Source organism: Oryzias latipes, chromosome 6, assembly GCF_002234675.1.
Source record: "Oryzias latipes chromosome 6, ASM223467v1".
In the NCBI taxonomy this organism is placed as follows: domain Eukaryota; kingdom Metazoa; phylum Chordata; class Actinopteri; order Beloniformes; family Adrianichthyidae; genus Oryzias; species Oryzias latipes.
This window is the reverse complement of record NC_019864.2, coordinates 19,221,313-19,243,384: the sequence shown is the minus strand read 5'-3', so window position 1 is coordinate 19,243,384 and position 22,072 is coordinate 19,221,313. Positions and strand designations below refer to the sequence as shown.

At 37.6% G+C, this 22,072-nt stretch overlaps 1 protein-coding gene across 2 annotated transcripts in view; it reads right to left on the bottom strand.

Annotated features, from left to right (window-relative positions):
• Nucleotides 1–22,072, bottom strand: part of LOC101164306 (beta-1,4-N-acetylgalactosaminyltransferase 3-like) — a 29,514-nt gene that overhangs the window by 4,083 nt on the left and 3,359 nt on the right. For both annotated transcript variants that reach the window (XR_002873413.1, XM_011476158.3), the window contains exons 2-17: nt 14,965–15,017; nt 14,796–14,879; nt 13,233–13,328; nt 12,081–12,171; nt 11,868–11,968; nt 11,706–11,773; nt 8,314–8,392; nt 8,134–8,200; nt 7,799–7,933; nt 7,562–7,671; nt 5,490–5,590; nt 5,278–5,339; nt 4,018–5,191; nt 1,791–2,050; nt 236–389; nt 67–139 (exon numbers count right to left, since the gene is read on the bottom strand). Coding sequence is in view for 1 of the 2 variants with exons in the window: in XM_011476158.3 (XP_011474460.2) it covers nt 67–139; nt 236–389; nt 1,791–2,050; nt 4,018–5,191; nt 5,278–5,339; nt 5,490–5,590; nt 7,562–7,671; nt 7,799–7,933; nt 8,134–8,200; nt 8,314–8,392; nt 11,706–11,773; nt 11,868–11,968; nt 12,081–12,171; nt 13,233–13,328; nt 14,796–14,879; nt 14,965–15,017 (2,708 nt within the window). In the remaining variant the exon portion in view is untranslated. The remainder of the gene's footprint in view (nt 1–66; nt 140–235; nt 390–1,790; nt 2,051–4,017; nt 5,192–5,277; nt 5,340–5,489; nt 5,591–7,561; nt 7,672–7,798; nt 7,934–8,133; nt 8,201–8,313; nt 8,393–11,705; nt 11,774–11,867; nt 11,969–12,080; nt 12,172–13,232; nt 13,329–14,795; nt 14,880–14,964; nt 15,018–22,072) is intronic.

Sequence of the window (22,072 nt, the reverse complement as noted above, 5' to 3'; positions counted from 1 at the left end):
ATTAAGGCACTTTACTCAATCTTTTCCATCTTGATCTTCTATTTTTTGTAATACGGAAGCACTTACTTTTATAAGATCGATACCAGTTTGGAGACCAGCAGAGCGCTCAAAGTTCCCACTTAACTTCACGTACTGGTACCTGTTGAATTCCCCACACATTATTTGAAAGTGGAGATTTTCAATTCTGCCTTTTAAAGTAAGTTAATCTCACACACACACCCACACACACACACACCTGGGGAGTGAAGATTTCTCAAGCGCATTCCTCACGTCCATGTCGGTGCTGCTGTAGTCTGTGATAATCAGATTGAAGTTGAAATCTCCCGTTTCTCTAAAGAGTTGCTCCATATCATCGATCAGCTGCCGCACCCACCGAGCCTGGTTTTTCACTGCAAAAGGAATTCACACACCCACGCGAGATTCTCAGTACAGGTAGCTCCATGCTGTGAAATAAACCACAAAGACTATTGGCTTCGTGAGAACCTTTAACAAGCAACCACAAAGAAAAGGACGGCTAACAGCAAAGACACACACAGTCAATGGAGTTCCATGGCAACCATCTACTTCTTCCATTTTGTTTTAAAAGAAAAAAATGCTGACATTGACAGGCTTGTTGTGCCACATACATCATGTCATTGAAAGAAAAGGAAAACTGTTTTATATACTTCATATTATATTTAGGATGTTTTGTGTTTACAGGATTTCTTTTAACCTGAAATGTGAAGGCCTTTGATGCTGGATCAAATTTTTTCATCAGATTTGTGGAGTACTGGTTTTTTAAACAGCTTTAAATCTGAGTGGCACCAAAGCATTAAAGTAAGGCATCTTTAGAGTGTTCAAAAACATTAATTCATGTGCAGTTATACAAGAGAACAAGGTAAAATTTGCAGCTATGCTTGATATAGGCAAGGCCTGCACAATATACCGCAAATTTGTCGTCATTGCAATATCAAGCTGTGTAATATGCATATCGCAAAAGACAGTGAAAATTGCAATAAATGGTTACCCTAAATACGCTAAAACAATCTTACGGCAACTTGAGGCATTTAACGAATCAAGTAAATCCCTTTATGCATTTGACCAATCAGATGGACCCCTTCACGTTGTTGACCAATCAGATGGAGCTTTTATGTTAGATGTTCGCCTCCTATGTCGATAAGGGTCATTTGGACTATAATTTTTGAACTGTTGCAATAAGAGGGAATGATGTATTTACTTGTTTTTCTCTTTGTTTATATACTGCAAGTTATATCATCATCGCAATATTAATCACCAATATCGTGAGTTTTCCTCATATTGTGCAGCCCTAATATATGCATACATATATGTGTACTTTCTTTTCAATTGATATTTTTAAGTTTATATGATATGAATGTTTTCAGTTGAGAAGTATTAGTAATCAATATTGCGATGACTTGCGATACATGAAAAACAGCAAACTAGCTAATGCATCATTTTCATTTTGCTGCAACTGTTTTATTTAAATAGAAGTCGACATAACTTGAATTATACTTCAAATGACCCATGTCTATATACGAGTGAGGGATTTTACATAAAACGGCTCCATTGGATTGGTCAGCCATGTGAAGGGCTCCATTCGATTGGTCCAAACCATAAAGGGATTTATTTGATTCGTTAAATACTTCAAGCTGCCGTGAGATTGCTTTAGTATGTGAGTAAAAATTTAAGGAAACCATTTATCACAGTTATATCGCAGCACCAAACAATTTTCAATTTGTTGTGAAGGACTACTGTAAACCTTCATGGGGTTTCATGGAGGGTGGACATACCAGGTACGATGAAGTGGACGGTGGCAGAGGGATTCCAGCGAAAGCCCACCGGGTTACACAGAATCGTCTTAGACTGGGATGCATGGAAACCAAAATCCCAGCTGTTTTTTTTGCTGTATTTCTTCAGGCCATAGATGTAGTGAGACAAGCGCAGCCGCTGCCCTTTGGCATCCTTCAGCACCAGCTCCAGGAGATAGCGGCTGCCTTGGGGCATGTCCACACGCTTGATCACATTGACCACACGCTCCAGTGTGAACTGCCTGCAGGGACAATCACAGACAAGTGATACTGCGCACATTTATGTAATGAAATTATTTACTATTCTAGCTGTGTGTCTAACCCTATCATGTAACAAAAAATGATAAACTGTAGGAAGGATTGTGCGGAGTGAAAAATTTAACAGTGTATTTTTAGGTTGAAATATCAGGTACGGGTATTTAAAACAACCCATTGTTCAGATTTTACAATGACGAACAATAACATACAACAAAAAACACTTGAGCTTGTGAGTATAAATCTTTATTTTTCAAAGTAAGCAAATTTCAAGCTGATTTTTAATTCTTTGCAATAGAAAATAACACAAAAACACTTTTTTTCTGGTAGAGGACATATATAAAGAAAATCAAGCTCAAAATTGTATTTCTGAGTATTTCTTTATTCAAATCATTGGGAATCAGGAGCAGACGAACATTTTTTTTCTTTCAAAAAAGAGCATATTCGTGAAGTGAAAAATACACTGGACGGGCCACAAGCTCTTCCATTTTCATGCATCCACTTATAGATGACTAGATTAATGCACATCTTTCATTTTCCACGTCCAAGCCGGCATCTGCCTCCAACTTTACGGCTGGATAGCTCTAATATTGCTTGCTATTTTTGCTGCAAGGGTAATTATAGAGGGGACGGGGTTGCTCCCTCTCAACCGTCACACCCACAAATCAGCAACGATTTTCTAACTACTGCCGCTCTGCAGAAACTATGTCCTAGAAAACGTCCGTTTTTTTGGTTTTGGCAAACACTTTTATAAGAGCTCAAAAGATTATTGAACTTTAAAAATTAAACCAGTTACTCCCCTATAATAAGGGACATACTGTGTACATGTAATATATTAAACTGAAATTATGGCTAAAACAAAATAACTGAGTTGGAGTTAAATTCATTAGACTAATTTAAATACAAATCTTTTAAAGCACAGTGTGTTAGGCATCTCTTTTGTGTAGTAATTCAAAAGTTTACAAAGAAAAGACTCCAAACACACAAATCATCAGATAAGATTTCATTGTTATACCACCATTCTTCTTCTTTGGAAATCATAAAACTAAACAAAGGTGGCTTGTCAGTTACTAGTGTTGGATTACAAACAGAAAAAAAGGACTTTGAGGACCCAGCAGGACATTTTCTATTTCATACATCAGACATGCTCTAGTGGTTAATATTCATACCTGACAAACAGGATGGGAATGTTCAGACTAAGCACATCAGCACCACTTTGTTCGTGTAAAACGGGCTAAAACCTTGTTTTAGTTTGGTCAACTAGTTACTGCTGATCGTCTTCACCTTTCCTTTAATCCTTGTTGACACTCTTTTTGAAACCTCCCTTCACTCGTTTCAAGCTGCTTGAGCTTGTACTTCAGCTCTTTCCCACACTGCTGCGGACTGTAGACCCTAAATACTTAAAGCCATCCACTTCTTCACCTCTGCTCCCTTTAACCTCACTGTTGACTCCTTCTCATTGACACACGTACTCTTGCTGACCATTCCTCTCCTCCACCTCTCTAGATGTTCCTCCACCTGCTTCCTGCTCTCACTATAGATCACATTGTCATCTGCAAACATCATTGTCCACAGAGATTCCTGTCTAACCTCATCTGTCAGTCTGTCTGTCATCACAGCACACAAGATGGAGCTCAACCTGATCCTTTGCGCAGGCCCACCTCCACCTTAAACTCCTTTGTTACTCCTACAACTCATCACTCTCATCCATGTCCTATATAACTCCAATATTCTTTTCTGTCACTCCAGACTCACTTATGCCTTATCTAATAACCTTATGTCTAATATGGTCATAAATTACTTGATTTTATCTGCACACTGACAATGAAAAACAACTAATAAAATCAGGAAAATAAAAATAGAATGTTGCAAAGTCAAAAGGACATTTAAATTCATATCAACCATAAATGACATCCCACATGGCTCAGAATCAAACACACAAACATAGACTTACCCATAATGCTTGTCATTTAAACTATCGATGAAAGCCTTGACTATCGGCAGAGCATCAGAGGGCTGCAGCACCAGATTTCCAGAAACGTTGCACTGCAGATCGATCCAATCTGTACGCAGTCGTTGAAGGTTCAGGGGGTTGACCTTGAAGGTTTGGTTCCAGTTGACCTGAACGTCAAACACTGGTGCAGGAGTCTCCGAGTTGTCATAATCAGCATTATAGTGGTTCTCTTCCCACCAAGCAGGCTGTCTTTCTTCCTTATTTGCTTGTGTCTTGATCTCAGTCGACTTGTAGGGGTTGTCCTCTGTCCTTTCTAGGCCCTCTTCTCTTGCTGTTTTTGTACTTTTCTTGTATGTCCTTCTTTGGGAAGACTTAACATTTTTGTGGAAGTTCTTCATTTCTTCTCCATTTACAAGCATGTTTAGTTCTATCTCCTTAGCTCTGATGTGATTTCCTGGATTGCTTTCCACGCGATCTGAGTTTACTGCATCATCACGGAACGCCGTAAAATGTTTGGTGTTGGCTGGAAGGACCTCCCTCTTTCTGGTTACTAACTTCTTCTGGTCTGCTCTTTTTGTCACCAGAGTTTGTCCTGCTGTGTTTTGAGCCTGTGTGCCTTTGATTTTCTGAATTTTGCTACGATTTTTTTCAGAAGAGATGAGGCTCAGATTCTGTTTAAGGGGGAGTTGCTCTAATGGAGAAGTTGTTAGTCCCTCTGACTTGGCCGGCTTTTTGTCATTCTTTATCTGGGGATCTATTTTCCGCTGAAAATTTACTTTCTGCTTCTTTTCTTGATGCACTTTTAAATGTTTCTTTTTGTCCTTCTTTAGAGAGCTATTTTGCTTTATTTCTGTCTTGTTTTGCTGCTGGTGTTTCAAAGCAACCTTTGATAGCAACAAGGGGAGCTGTGGTGTAGCATGATTCCCTTGTGTGTCCTGCAGCCCCTGAGTGTGCAGCCTTGCCACAGAGGGTTTGCCCTTTGTGCTGTTTTGTTCTTGGTTATCAAAGGATAAGAGGTGGCGCCTTTGCTTCAGAACAGAATTGTCATAATTGTCTCCATAGTCTGGGTAAAGGGCGTTATCTTTTGTTTTTTTCAGATTGCTCTTCTTCTCAGTCTCATCAATGTAGTTGTGTAGGTTTTCCTCCTCTTCGTTAGAAACCAAGTTTGCAAAATCTAACATTCAACAAAATATCAGTCAAAAGAACGCCGTATTTTCTAAAAATACAAACTATTTTATGATATCAGTTTTAAAAACATACCCATGTCATCTTGTCTTTGCCCAAATGGATGATCAATATTCATGTACCTGGAGAAACCATACCTGGAGAGGAAAATGCCAAATAATCCAGATGTTGTCAAAATGTCACAACAAACAAAGTTACTGATTTGAAAGCAACTTATTGTAGTTAAACCGTGTGTATTATTAGTTATGAAGATCATCTTTATTACATTTTTGAAGAAACTTTCTTACATTCTCATGTATTCAGGGCTCTCAGAGTAGAAGCAGCTGTTTTCCATCTCCATGTGTGTCAGTCGGGTGTAGTCGTTTGGGAAGACATAGGACAAGTGCACCTAAAAGAAAAAAATAATATGCTAGAGTTCATGTCATGGAAAGATTTTTAAATAGAAAACTCTCTTGTTCTAACTAAATCAATTTTATTAAGTTTAAAGACATCCCTGTGGAAACTAAAATAAGCAGGACTTGAACTCTTTGATATCCAGACCTCAGACAACGGAGCAGCTTGGCTGACTCAGCCCTCAGACTCACTTTGCAAGAGCTGAGAACATGTAAACATATTTGAATTGGCTTTATCGTTTAAATATAATAAGTCAGGAATCATATCTATTTACTAAAGGGAGAGAATAAAAGCAAAAGCTGAAATATAGGAACCTAAATGACTTTTAGTTAAACAAACCCCTAACCTCAGCAACCGCATTATGACAAATTAAAATCAGTTTTATTATTAAGCCTATTTCTAAAGTCTGTAATCTGCAATCCCTGGATCATGTAATTTCACAAGTTACCTTACTGTAACTAGTTTAACAACCAAAAATGGAAGACATTACGCTTGTTCCCAAGTCCTTACACTGGCCCGGGTTTGCTGTAAGATTGTTGCTGCTAGTTTACAAATGGCCCAATTATATAAAGCCAGCAGGATCTCTTTCAAAAGCAGTCAACTGTTACAACCAGGAGTTAAAACATAACAGAATGCAAATGTATTCACCTGCTCTGTAAAGACACAGGCTTGAGTTTGTCATGTTAAATGCACCAAAGCTCATATCACCCTTGTTGTCTCTTCTGTTTCTTTTAACTAAACTGAAACTAGACAACTACACATTGTTTACTTTTATTATTTTTGAATTTAAATGACTCTTTTTATGAATAACTTTGTAGGAATTTCATTTGTGATTCACATAATATTTGATTTTGAAGTGATTCTTTCCTTGTGTAAAGCTCTCCAGATCTTTTGAGTTTCTGATGCTTAAAGCCAATAAAGCTGTCTTTCCTTGCAATGGGTTTTTGGATTACTAATATGTACAAAAAAAAACAATCAAACTGCACAAAATTGTCAACGTTTAGCAAGCCTTTTACTAAAATTTGGTAATATCGTATGTATGCTTATTAACATGCATAAAAAAGTAATAAAAGATTGGAATAGATTAAGAAAAATGTCAACCAGCTCCTCCCTAATAAGTCGGTAATTTTACAATTTATTTCAATGCATTTTAAGTGTGTTTTGTAATATGGATATACAATTCTTTCAAGTCCCATTCTAATCTTTTGACCTATTTTCAAAGGGTTCCCAGTGACCTTTTAATTATGAGTATGCTGTTTATAGCCAAATTAAAAAAAACTGTTATATTCTTAGATTCTGCAGAGCAACAGGAGTTCATTAGAAATTCTTTTCTGAGTTGTGGGTGGGACTGTTGGGCCCAGCCCGCCCCCACTTCCCATCACCTATTTGTTTACACCCTCTCTCGCTGGCTTACAGTCCCTCACAACCCTGACCTAACATTACTTGTGAAACAAAAATGGTTGGGCTATCCAGCGGCACAGCTTTGAGCCAGATGCCAGCTCAGACGAGGAAAACAAAGACGTACATGGATCTCGTGTTCTGCAAGAGGATGCATCAGAATGAGCCGAGCAGGGAGCTTGTAGCCTTTTTAAACAGCCTTTTTTTCCGCCTGCTCCTGATTCACAACACTTTGAATAAAGAAACATTATGAAATGCAAATTTTGAGCTTAATTTTCGTAATATTTGTCATCTATCATGAGAAATAAATTCTACAAGAATGTTTTAAAAACAGAAAAAACACATTTTATCAAAGTGGGTCTTTAACGAGCTTTTTCAGCTACGTTATTCTGGAGTTAATTAAGCACAGTGAAAAAAAGAACTTTATTTTCAAAGAGTGTGATTTGTATAAAATGCAAACTTAAACTTTAAACATTAACTGCATTGAATCCTGCCCTGTGGAGTTTTTTTTAAGAACAATACAATTGTAATAGTTTGGATTCAGTAAAACCTAAATGAAGATACATACAAACTGCAGTCCTTGGTAACGCATCAGAGGAAAGTCTTTGATTATGTAGCTGGGTTTGTACGAACAATCTGGCAGCACACCTTCTAGGTACTCGCTGTTCATCAGATTGACTGCAAACAAACACAACAAGCAGATTTGAGTCCCGATAACATTATGCCTCGTTAGTAAAAGGAAACAACTTTTTCAGTTGAAACATCTGCGTGATAGGAAATGAAGCCACTTAGTCACGTCGTTCACCTCGGTAAAGCTCGTCTCTCGGGTCTTCCCTCAGCATGTCTGCCTCAGCGCTGTGCTGTTTAGTGGGGGCGAGCTGGTGGCTCGCAGCTGTCTGTGGTATGTGGGAAACGTCGCTCATCAAAAAGGCAGATTCGTCTGTGGGATGAAATCAGTAAGTGTAAGTAAAAAAAAAAATGCTTTGCCTTCCTCTGAAACAAAACCCATGTTTAGTAAACCACAACTTAACATTGAAGATTAACTGACAGATAAAGAATGATAAAGCAAGTGTTTTTCAAATTTATGCTGTGTGCTAATAAAGATTTGATGACTTTGTAGGAACACGGTTTGATACTCACCAACATAGAGGGAGATGTGATTGGATTCAATGACCGTAAAAGAAAAGTCTTGGTTCAGGAGCTGCCACTAAGTGCATAAAAAGAAATAAACTAAGCACCACACTTCATGACAAAAAAAGAGATTTAAAAGTGAGCACAGACTTTTAATTCAGGTTAAAAGTAAAGAAAGGGACTACTTACTGCCACCTCCACGTGGTCAGTTCCCCTGTCATTCTGTTTGTGGATAACTTCGAAAAAGTATCTCCTGTGCGAGGACAACCTGTAAGACAGGGTTTCACTTAGTTTATAATTGCAGTTATACCACCGTACAAAAGCTCTTGTTTAGTTAGGTCTGTCAAAATCTGCTTGTCACTGTTTTTTTCGAGGTGACTTAAGCCTGTGTCCGTTTTATATCCCAGTGAAGCAAATCTTTAAGAACAAAGAAAAACCCACTCTAAAGTGCATTTATAAGCTCATTAGAACTTCAATACTTAACCTAAACAAGCAAAAATATAGTTTATTTTTTATGTGGAAGTGACATTGCATATTATAAAGCATCTGTGCAAATGTACCAGAGGTGTTTTATCTATTGTACCAGGACAGGTGGTAAATTTGTGTCCCTAAATCTAAGTGAAGTAGACAACAAATACAATACAATGTAAACATAAATGATGCAAATGGCAAAAAATACCATGAGAACATAAGTGAGCAATAGAACACAAATTTTTTTAAAAAAAAACACTAACTGACATGCAGCCTATTATAAGGTGGTTTGAAAAGGTGTATTGTAAAATATTTAAACAATAACAACATATGAAGAGAAAAAATGTTGTCTATTTACTCATTTTATGTCCAGTTTCAGCTGAAGGCTAAAAAACTTAGTCAGGTTACTGTAAGTCTCAAAGTCTGAGCACAAGTCTGTGCAGTTTAGGTCTCTGAGGTTACAACAGAGTGGAAATGAGTCATACATCAAGCAGAAAGGTCCACAAGTCTTACTTACTGGTATTCACTTTGAATTTAAATTTGAGGTAATAGACTATTATCCGTTTGTTAGCTAATTATTAAAATGAAAGGTTAAGAAAAAAATGTTTCATTTAATTTCATTTATATTTATTTGAAAGGTAAATAACTAATCTGGAAAATTCTGAACTTGAGAAGTTAAAATTATAAGACTTTTGTCTGGTAATTAACTTCATTGCCCATGATGCATTATTTAATGCATTTTTAGTGAAACTAAACATGTTATGCGGTAAACTCATTTTTTCCCTGGTTAAAAACTTGGTAACAAAAAAGATGACTCTTTACATTTATAAAACTTATAAATCATAATTCATCACCATAAATGTATTCATTGAAAAAGTTATAATAGTTAGTCTTTATTCTGTTCTATAAGAAAACAATACATTTTCAAACTAAAACTAAATATATACCTGAGGCAAAGTTGTTAAAGCAAAATAGTAATTGAACTCATCTGGTGGCATTTCTCCTTGTTTTAGCTGGGCAAAAATCTTAGTGAACTTCTAACAACACATCTCTTTTTTTGTGAAAAAAAATTGGGGAAAAACAGAAAAATGAAAAATAAAAACTGAATAAATAATTAAATAAATAACCAATAAGGAGTAAAGTCTCTATTTTGTTAATGTTCCTTTTAGCATAGACTGGGTGGGACAGGCCGGCGGCTGCTGTCGGGGCATTGGTGGCATCCTGGGGGTTCCTCCGCACCTGACCTTGGAGCTCTTTTTTCACATTGTGAAGAAGTCCACAACATTTGAGCTGGGGGGGACCGTATCCCCTGAGGAGCGGGTAGGGCCTCTTTTCTGGGCAAACTAGGGCACTCCAATTTTCCATCTGACCAACTGGAGCCTAGTCATCGGGCTCACCATCCCCTGGCCCCGGGGCCTCTGCTGATCACCCATGTCCACCTTCCCAGTCAGGTGGTCTGTTTATGCTGCCTCCCCCGGGTCTTTCCTCGGTGAAGCAGGTGGGGGGTTGTCTAGGTGTGCAGTGCGGGCAGGGCATGGGTGATACCAGCCTGCCTTTGGGGATGGGGGCGGGTGGGGGTTCAGGACTCCCGGGCGGTACCGTGCTTCTCATCTGTGCGCTGACATAGGTCTCATGTAGTCAGGGAACTGGGTCTGGGCTTGGAGCACCTTGGGGTGGGGCAGGGCCATGCCCTGGCAGGGGCTTCGGCTTTGCACGCTCTCTTTTCCTTGTGTGCATACTATGTATTGGTGTGTGTATGTGAGAATGAAGTCATGCAAATTATTTATGACACATTTATGTTTTGATTTTGTATTACTGACTGCTCCCCCTCCCCTATATTCCCCCAATCCCCCCCACCCCCCCATCTCTAACATCCCCACTCTCCCTCTCTCTCTCTCTTTTCTTTTCTTCCGTCCGGTCCAACAAGGAATGCATGTAAACATAATTATTATATATAAAGCTTAGCCTCAAATCAAAAGGTGTTTATACAAATAAACACTTAGTTTGTCTGAAAATCCATTAGATCCATTGTAAAATATGTCCAACACAAGAGGCCTTCAGCTCTGCTTGCTCAGCTGTTGGGCAGGACAAGTTAAGAAAAAAAAAGCTTCTGGCCTTTTTAATTCTGAAATAATAGACTGAGGCATAGAGCTTGGTGTGATGTGAGAGTTGTCCTGAACTTCTCAAGTACTCACAACTTCATAGTTTTTCAGGATTCAGAATACGTGATGATTACTAGAAAATAAGAATAAACAAATACTTGAGCCATTATTCAAAAAGTCTTTCCATTCATGTTCTTTCCATTCATTCTAAATCCAAGACAAAATGAATAAAATACAACTTCCTAACAAAAAAGCAGGGATGGCATGTGATCCGAAGATTCCTCTAAGCAGATGATTAGGTGCCGGATGGCCTCAAAGTTGCCTTACATGCATTGTGTCATCAACACATTGCATATGTGTAGTGCTGAAATATGTTAAATATGCTTAAACTGTTCATTTTGCTGACACACAGTTGAACAAGAACAACTGGATTTTTTCAAACATGACATTAACATGTCCAGTAAAAAAACTAGCTTGACAAATAAGTGGTAACTATATAAAAAAGAGGCTTTATTAACCCAATCTCCAACACAAATGGATGTATTTCAATTGAAAAAACAAAAGCTTTGTTCAAACATTTGTATCCAATAGATATACAGTAGTGTAGAGATTTCACAATGTAGATGTGCGGGAAAAAACGGGTTGGCTTTGCTTTTAACTGTCAAATGTAAAATTTGTCAAATATTTTAAAGCTTTTAAAGTTTCTTGACTGGTTACAGAACATTTTGACCTACGCTGATGACAAAACCAACCAGCAAACTAACGAGTCTGCTGAGTCAAATAGGAAAGCTATCAGTGATGCGTTGAGTATTTATATGACTAAAAATGTCCTTTTTTAGACAATAACTGGCATTTTTCTGCAGATAAAAAATTAGTGAACTTGTAAGTTCAGAGGCTGGAGTCTGAACATCTTTTCACGTGAAAAAAAAAGGGAATACATAAGCCACAACTACCAACACAAGCATATGTTGTTTGAATGCTTTTCAGCTGGAGGTTTTCTTGACTTACCAAACTGGCCTGGAGGTCTGACTGGCATATTTGTCAAACTCTCCTGGAGCTGTCCACTCTCTGCCTGTCTAAACGTAAAAGAAATACATCAAAAATCAAACATGGAAATAACTATCACATAGGCTGTTGTGCTATTTGATGGGAAACAACTAAAATGAATACCTTTCCAACCCACGCCAACAAACGTAACTTGAGAGGGGAGTCATCGGTGCTTAGCCAAAATTCTGAATTGTCATCCGAGCTCAAAGCAAAAACGAAGTCTCCTGATAGAGACAAAAAAAGAGACAGCCTGAGGAACTGTAAGACGCACAACATGGCATGCAGGTAAGCAAGTATGCAGCAGGAAGTTGCTTAGAGAAAGAACAAGCAATGTACCGTCAGTAAAGGGATGCAAATAACCAAATATCCTGAGGCCATAGTTGGTCCACTGAGGGGAGACGGCCAGCTTCTTTACTGTAGTTCTGGACTGAAAGACAAAAGGCAGAAAAACAGCCACACAATCGGCACAAAGTGAGTCTACTAGTCCAGGAACATGCAGATTTGGGATGCTGATGTTGAAAACAACCGTAAGTGACAACAACAGTGAAACCAAATGTGTGTAGGAACGTCCTCTGTGTCATTATAAGAATAGTATTCTTCAGTTCTGCTCCTTTCCAATCGGGAAAATGTTCAATAATGTAAAAATGTAAACATATTTGACAGTCAACAATTTTCATGAAAGGAACAAATAAATAAATGAAAAATGTGTCCCACTAAACATTCACCTAGTGGCATTTTGGTCATCCAAAAAATTAAGACCAGTGTGCAGCTATATAGACTTTCTAAAAAGTATGTCACAGCAAAAGAAAGTTTTTAAACTGGACCGAACTCAGTGATGTGCAGCAAAATCAGAAGCCCATGGCACGTGTCCTTAAAAAAAGGGTTTTACTAAATGCAATCTTTCATTTTTAACTATATGTGAAAATCGCATCAACAAATCACTCAACAAGAAAATAAAAATGAAACAGAATAAGAAGCCAGTATAGGTAGGTACCGTATTTTAGCACATCACTGATTGGATTGATGTTTGTTCCCCTTTTCAACAGGTAGTTATTTAGCATGTCAGTATCTTCCAATGGATGATATTGTTTAAGCTTCCGACCACAGCCACTGCTAAAGTTCTGTGATTTCTCAAGCAACTCTTTTCCACATTTCGATCTAATGTCATCATGCAGTCAGTGATGACCCATAATTCCTTTTCTGGTTTCTTTTTTTCTCTTTCATTTTTTAACATTTTATTTTGATTATTTGCTAGAATTTCAATTATGGAATATTGTTTTCTTAGTATTTGTTTTGCTTTTTTACTGTCATTTTGATCTTGAATATGGTTTCTCGTTGAGACATTTGTTAATGTGATTTGAACTTCAGGGCCACCGTAGAAAATGGCACAGTATATTCTATTATTAAAGTGGCATCACACTTGTGTCATTTCCCAGTGAATGAATAAATGCATAACTATAAAAAAGGTGATGAAAGAGGTTTACTCACATGGGGATACAGGGGATAGTGCATGTTCTTGTGTAGGTCAGCAATGGAACTGCCACACCAGTCCTCAAACACATGCAGGTTGGCCTGCCCAATAAACTGTGTTAGGAGTAAAAATATTTTTCAAAACGTAGCAATGATGACAGGAAGGCAGTCAGCATCCAACCTGCTTCCTTTTTTTACAAAGCCAAATCAATTAACATAAACAGAAATAGAAGGGCTCTTCTTTAACTGTCACTCAGGCACGAGAATTTATAAACATGCATTGTTTAAAAAGTTGTCCCACCTAAAGGAAGGAAAGAAAAAAACAAATATATTATATTGTCAGAGATATTTCCTAAAAAATACAACAATTGTTGTTTAGGTTTAATTCTAGAGTCAACAAGGCATTCTGGTTTAATTTAGAAATGTTAGTCAGATTGGAAGTGGGGTTTTGTTTTTAGGCTATTTCAAATATCTCAATGTGTAGGAAAAGGGAACATCCGTGATGATGCAGGTGAGTCCAAGAGGAAGCCAGGACGTCCTGTAAACATGCACCTCTCTGACATCTGCACAGCAGCATGTTATTTACTCTCTGATATATTGTGTGGCAGGATGTCAGCTGGTTATTACGGTTTCATTAATGGTCAAGCTGAACGTGTCTGATTTCAGGACTGTGAGGTAAATATTAATATTAGTTTGAAACCAAAAACCACGTAAGGCCACACCAGGGTAAGTGAGAAATATTAACGGACACTAATTTAAGTCCACCTGCCTGGGTTTAAAGGTCATTCTGGTCTACGGGTTTTGTTTCAAGCTGTTCTGAAAGCCAATGCTGCTGTAACATCCACACAGCCTTGTTAGGCCACTTCAACCTTCACTCATTTTCCCCCCAAAACTGTTTTATGTAATGTTTATCTTATTAGTCTTTACACCCTCATCTATCTGCTTATCCAAGAATCTTCTTAAATATCAGATTATCATCATAATATTATGTATATAATCATATTTTGTTATTATTATTTTTTATTATATTTTTACTGATTGTGTAAAGTGTCAATATTATTTTTTATATTGCGCTTAAACTATATGGTGTTTAATTTATTTTAGCAGTGTTATCGCTGTAAATTAACTTTTCAACTAATCCACAGAACACAAACATTTTTAATTGTAATGTTAACTTGAATTAACTTGAACTTAAGGTGTTGATTCCTTTATAATTTCAAAAAACACGAGAGAAAAAAATCAATCATAATGAGGCACAATTGCAAACACGGGACATAACTCTGAGGTTTGAATACACTCGCTTGTAAAGCAGCAGCTTCTGTTTGAAGTGAAACATGAGGTGCGAGCAGCTGGTCAAAGCACAGACGGCCCTTCTTAATATAGTGGAAATTTGATGACCTCGACACAAAGCTGTGGAAGCTGCTCAAGTTAGAATCAAGAAAGACGCCGTAAACATGCAAAAGCACTGAGACCACAGGAAGGTGGAGGCTCAGGTAGGATGCACAGAGTTCAGTGGAAAGAGACTTTCAACCTTTTCGAGCTCTAAGCAAACCACACTCATAATGGTGCACTCATAAATACCTCTGGTTTCCAGGTTTGTGGGTTGAAGCGTGAACTCCAAACATCTGAATCTTCCACTGAGGCCAACTGCATTTTGCCTTCATCCTAGAAGATGCATTAAACCTGGTTTAACTGAAGCTCGCCTTCTTGACTCCATTTCATCCTCTCATTTTTCCAGCAGTCTCCTTACCGTTTGGTCAAGGATGGGTCTCTGCCAGGTGCTGTCCTCAATCCCAGAATTACCTAAAAAGAAAAAAGAAAAAAATCAGACTCAAAAGTAAATATCAATTGTAAACAGAGCTTCACATGTTCCCTCTGGTGGTATGAAAGAGATTTGTGTTTTACCAGGGGATATGAAAGAGGCTTTTATTCTTCTCCTGGCTTCCACCGACTAAATTTAAGCAAATAAAACTGTGGTTTTGAAGGAATGGATACCATTATCTGCTTTTCTGACTAACATAAATCAATGGAAATTTGCTTAAACAGAAAGAAAAACAACAATCGCACCAAAATTTTTGGATGTACGTTTTTTTTTAATATTAAATTTAAGTTTGTTTATCCCAACGCCAATCGTTGCTGTCCCAAAAGCCTCCACCGGTGTCAGCAAAAACGCTGTATGTTCTGGCAGAGCAGATGCAGGAATATTGTTCATTCTGCACTTCCCTGCCATTGCTAAAATTATAGGCTACCGTGTCGAAAATAGCCTGAGCTGTTTGTGTTTTCATGAGCTCATGGTAACAGTGAGTGAACTGGGGTAACAGTGTCAGTGAAGGCCTGTCATTATCACCAGGGTGGGGACCTCTAACCACACCACTCTTTGGCGTGAAGGTCAATTCTATCCTCATCAGAAGTTCTACACTGCTAGGTATTGAAGAAAGAAGAATTTTAATGAAGAAAAATATCAACTTTGTTTAAACAAAGATTGTAAAAGCTTCAATCCTAGGAGATGTTCAAGTTAAAGAAATGGTTCTTCAAGGTGTTTTTTAAAGTTTAGACCTTTTTTTTTTGCCAATCTAATCTCTAAAGACAGACAAAATATATTCCTGCTCCTACTATGAGGATGATTGGACGATCAAAGTTGTTCTTGTATAATATTTTTGAAAAGTGGGTTTGACAAAAGGGGTTTATATAAAAATCCATCCATGCATCTTCTAATCCTACTTTGTCCTGTTTAGGATCATGCGTGTCGCTTAAGCCTATCCCAGCTATGTAAGGGCAAAGGCAGGGTACACCCAGACAGGTTGCCAGTCCATCACAGTGCCACACACACACTTCATTCACTCCTAAGGGACAATTTAGAGTGTATAAATATGTTTTTGGACTGTGGGAGGAAGCCTGCATGAACCACAAAGGAAGGACCCGGCCAGCACCAAGCAGCCTCACATTAAAACCTAGAAGAAGAGATATTTTCGCAATTCCATTTGTTTTGATCTTCAGGGTCTGGATCTTGACATACTGAATTCGTAATGCTGCATAAACTTTGTTCTCTCCCATTCAATTTAAGACACCGAACATCTTTGAAGTCTTGTTACAGTTGCAAGGATTCAGCAGAAAGTAGACATGTGGATTTTGAACGCTTTGGGTAAATAAACACTTTAAATGCATGGTAAAAAATTTCCATGAGAGAAAAATCTAGCACCACCTTCACTTTGCAAGCTACACATTTAGTGGTTAATGATCTAGAGAACTACTTTCCAACAACCTTTGAGATTTTGCAGTACCCCATGCCAAAAAAAAAACAGAATTATCTGAAAAGGTTAGTCATTTAAAATAAAATCTGCCTTTACACTGACACAAACATATTTTAAGGAAAATGTGAATAAATGCAACTAAATTACAACTTAAACTAAATTATCTGATCAGCATATATTGCTTCTGTAAGCTCGGTAAGAAAAGCTGACACTTTAATGTAATTCAGTATAAATATAGCAATATAGATTTTACTAAAGACTAAGAACATTCCCTTATTGTTGTTTCTCTTTAAAAAGACTTAAGAATGTCACCCCCCCCCCCCGACATCGACATCCATTTTTCCTTCAAGACATTTATTAACTGAAACACTTCAAACGTTATCTGATAAGTGCCAGGGTGACCTACATGAGACGAAGGCAGGATATCTCATACTTGAGGGCCAAAGCCTGTTTATGCAGCCAACAGAAAAAGTTTCAATGAGAATACCTTTTTTTAAATTTATTTATATGAAATAAAGTCTTCAGTTCAGATTTTATGAAACATAAATTGCTGCCAGTATAAGGTACTGGATTAAACCAAAATTAAGTGTGTTGCAATAAACTAAACAGAAGGGTAATCCCTCCAAGGCTCGATTGGAAATGTATAATAGAAGAGTCAGTAAGGGAGTTATCATGCATTACATCATGCTTAAATCCAGCAGTCGTTAGGTTTGTTTAAAAAATAAACACAAATGTATTATCTAATCTTATTGCTCCATTATAACCATGGAACACATGAAGGAGCCTTAATTAACACAAGAGAAACACAAATAACACAACAGGATAGGTCCCAGAGACTACTCGTTTTCCCACAAGAAAAAACATAAATGCAGTTTTATTCCAGTTTTGGGAGATGGTAACCTCGTGGAAGAGATAAATTGCCACTGACAGAATCTGCTGTTGTTGCTGCTGAACGGGACTACCTGCATGAAAAGTAACAACAATTGTCGATTGCATTTGGCAAAAGTTGTAAAAATGCATCAGAGGACGGCAAAAGGATGCTTCGGTCAAACAACGATGGCCTGAGAACCAAGACGCAGACATCAGTGCTGCAGGAGCCAATTTTTCCTTGTTGAGGGACGGCACTTTACTGCTGTGGTGAAGTTTAAAAAAAACAGATGTTAAAAAGCGTCTACGCTGCAGTGTGTGCTGATCTCCAATGTTTGAGATAAAACAGTGAACCCTTTTAAAGAGGCTCAATAATACACTGCAAACAGGATTCTGAATGCACTCTAGAGGCCTCTCCAATTGATGCATGTATTATCTATCATCAGAATAGGTTCAGTAAAGAACTGTTTCAATAATTATGATATTTTTAATGAACTCAGGTGGATTTTATTACGTATGTCAAAATATATGTGCATTATATCTGCAAAGAGCAAGCAAGGCAAAGGCGGCTTTTCCAAACATTTCCCTATAGAACACATAAAACAATATTTAAATAGTCAAAATAAAATAGTTTATATCTCTCACAAACAAAAACAACACTCCATCTAAAAGATTCGCACAGCTGTAGAAAATGTTTGGACACTGTTTCTGCTCGCTCGAACTCCACTGTGACACACCCTTGTAGGTGGAATTTTCCAGGAAGCCTTGTGGTGGCATTTGTGTGGCACAAAATGATCATGAATGCCTGTACAGCAAGGGGGCAGAACTGAGGCAGCTTTCAAAGGAAGATAAGGTGCTTTTACAGTTACTTACCAAGTTCTAAGAACTCTTTAGTGGTAACACAGCCACTGTGTACTGACAGTACACAAATCAGATTATAGATTGTGAGTATCAGGAGCTGTAGTATGGTTATCACCAACCCTTTGGTAGCAAAAAGAAAGCCTGTGCTTGTTTTTTTTTTGTTGCTTTATTTTGATGACAGACAAAAGGTGAACTCAGACCACACGTTCAAAACTTTAGCAAACTTTTCTTAAAGTGAAAGTTATGGATTATGAGTTTGACAATAGCTAAATTAAAGGGGTTTGATGGAAATGACAGATGTGCAAAGGAGCTAGAAACCTACTTAAAAAGACTACTGAAAAATAGGCTGTGAAGGAAAAATTATTTCATTACACCCAAGAAAAAAAGACATTTAATCCCCCCCCACTAAAAAAAAAGAGAAATAAAGCAAAGTACATAAACTATTTTTGTGAGTGAAGGAATATATCTGAAGAGGACCAGTTCTTTTTGTAGATGTGCCAACATTCAAATTTGTTGTTTAGTCTGAGCATTTTTTGTTAGAAAAATCCTGAAATGGCCTAACTGCTGGGATAAGAATGCTTTTTAAAAGATTTTTTGTTCAAACAACGTGAATAAAAGGACATGAGTATAAACTGGTATTATGAAAAGTTTATCCTTACAGCAGCTGTATAGCACGTTATTCTTAAATAAAATCCTGCTACTGATGTAAATAAAGTCCCACTCTGATCATCTTTTGAGGTTTTTTTTAAAAAGCGTTCCCAGTGGTCTTCTAGTTGTTGCCTTTTTTAGCCAAACTAAAACTCTGTGTTGTTTTCAAGGACATAGTTTCTGCAGAATGGCAGTACTTAACATCTGAAATTCACTTCTGAGTTGTGGGAGGGACTATTGGTGTGAAATAGGCCCGCCTCCCCCTTCCCAAAACATCCATCCGTTTACACGCTCTCCCACAAGCTTACAGCCCTTCACAACCCCAATCTAGCTTTACAGGTGCAACAAAAATGGTGAGCCATTTGGAGCTATCGAGGAAAATCAAAATTTTCATGGATCTATTTGTATCTCATTGGATGCGGAGCAGGGAGCTGGTGGCCCTCCACAAAGATGCCATTTTTTTTGTCTGCCCCTGATTCACAACTATTTGAATAAAGAAATCCTCAAGAAATGCAACTTTAAGCTTAACGCACTTAATAAATGTCCTCAATCATCAGAAAAAGGCCAAAAGACCATGTTAACAACACCAATCAACAATGTAATAATGAGAATATTAAGGCTGAGACAGACTGTAAAACAATGATCCAAAACCAGTTTCCTGTAATCTTACCCCTTTCTTTGCTTTCCAACTCTCCTTACTCTGTTTGCTGCTTATTAACTTGTTCATACATGTTCAGTCAATCACAAATTGAAATCACCTAATCCAACTAAACATCAACAAATACAGCAGAATAGCGTGCTGATGGATTGGACGCTGGAGACAGACATTAATGCTTTAACCTTCTTTTACTTTGCTGAGAGGGCTATAATGTTCCACACTGTTGAAAAGTTGATGGTAGTAAGCAACTTTCCAGGATGGATTACCACTTCCACACTGATAGGGGTGACCTGCAGTTTTATATTAACCGTATTTCTACACATGAACAGTTTTTACAGACACTGCAGGACAAATTTGCATTGTTCACCAAATGAATTGATGAACAATGCAAATTAGAAGATGGCTTTACAATGTTGTTCAGAGGCCTATAGGCATTGCTTCTTCTCACTTTAGTATTCATGAAGTTTGCATGGCACCGTTTCCTGTTTCAAAACTTCTCTTCTTAAGAACGAGTGTCTGTTCACTTGTAAACACACACCAGAGCGGTTTACTTGACTGTGAATGCAACAATGATGATCTGTGGACCAAAGAGCAGAAACAAACCAAAGGAAATATCACAAATAGCCAAGAAAAATAAGTGTGAACCACAAGGAGTTGGAAAATGTGTGGTGGGTGAACATGGTACAGTGAGGAGGTGCAGGCTCTAGTCGGTTTTCTTTTTTATGCTTTTTATTACTTCCTGGTTTATCTCCCCCAAATGAGATAAACGAGCCCTATTGTGTAATTATTTCCTGGTGTTTTGATCTGTTTCAGAATTTGGTTTAATCCAGACAATGTGTAAAAGAAAATTAACCTAAAATAAAAGGTGCACAATGATTGTCATTTCCAACCTCTTCAAATTGGGGGATGCTTACACTGATTCACATTAGGGTTTATTAGTTTGGATAATTTGCCTTTTTTTTGGCAAATATGAAAGCACACCTAAAATTTGCTTTAGAATAAGTATGTCAACCCTGGTCTTCTTGAAAGCAAAGGTTCTTGGTTCAATTTTGGGTGAACCAAAGTATTTCAAAATAAGTAAAGGGAGTTATTGAAGAAAGTCTTGTGTTTGACGAGGAGTGAAACTAAATGCCAACAACATTAAACCGATGAAGCAACTCTCATAGAGAGGTTCTCAAATGTTTAACATAATGTTTGACAAACTAAACATACAATAGTGGCGAGGAACGGCCTCCTATTACTACATTATAATCAGAGGATTAGTGAAAAAAACAACTTTCTTCTTCTTGCTTTTGCCCTTGTATCGTACCCAAGTAAAACAGCGTTTGGAACAGCAGTTTGGTCTGTTTGAGTTTTTGGTTTGCTTCTGTGAGCACTATAGGTAAAGGCAAACCAAATCAGACAAATATGTGAAGCCTTTTAGTATTCTCCACCCATTTGGACTGAATCTATGGTACTAAAGTAGGAACAAAGCTGCCTGAGCCCACTGGAAAATCCAAGCTTCAATTATTTGGTCTGCAGGATAGTTTGGATTCACACTGAGCCAGCAAAAGAAAAGTTGTACAATTCAGATTTATCAGGAATTTGCTAATTGATCAAGGGATTGCAATGATTAGAAAAATACTGTTCTATATGCCAGTCCATTATTTGTACCATAATTATGACATAACTGTTGTAAACATGTTGGTGTAGTACTATTGTTACTAATGCTGGAACATGTTGCAGATCCTCCTATTGTACCCATTAAGTAAGAAAAAATGTTTGCGATAGATAAACAACACTTATCAAGCCTCTAATGTAAGTTCTATTTCCTGCGGTTCGTTCACACATGGCAATTTGGGTTATCCTGTCCGAACATAACTCAAAACAAATCTGATATCTCAAGAAATCAGACAATGATCAGTGTATTTGATGTTTGTGTTAACGGGACCCATGTAGGGAAACAGGCAGACTGCTGCACCCACGATGCAAAAAGGAACGCTACCGCAGGTCCTTCATCCTAGCTGCCATCAGACAGTTCAACACCAGTTTTTTATTTCTACTAGGGCTGCACGATATGAGGAAAACTCGCGATATGCGATATTGGTGATTAATATTGCGATAACGATATAATTCGCGGTATATAAACAAATAGCAAAACAACCAAAAACATAATTTCCGTGTTCACTGCAACAGTTTAAAAATTAGACTCCAAATGACCCACGTCGACGTAGGAGGCAAACATCAAACATAAAAGGGCTCATCTGATTGATCAACAACGTAAACGGGTCCTTCCGATTGGTTAAATGCATAAAGGGATTTATTTCAGTTGTTCAATATTTCAAGCTGCCATGAGATTGTTTTAGCAAATTTAAGGTAACCATTTATTGCGATTTTCGCCGTCTTTTGCGGTATGCATATTGCACAGCTTAATGTCGAGATAACAATAAATTTGCGGTATATTGTGCAGGCCTAATTTCTACTGTACCAAAACTGTATATACAGATGACCTCTATATTCCTGTACATCATTTTCCCTGTTTATTTTTCAGAACACTCTTATTTTTGTATATATTCTTTCAAAATGTGTATTTG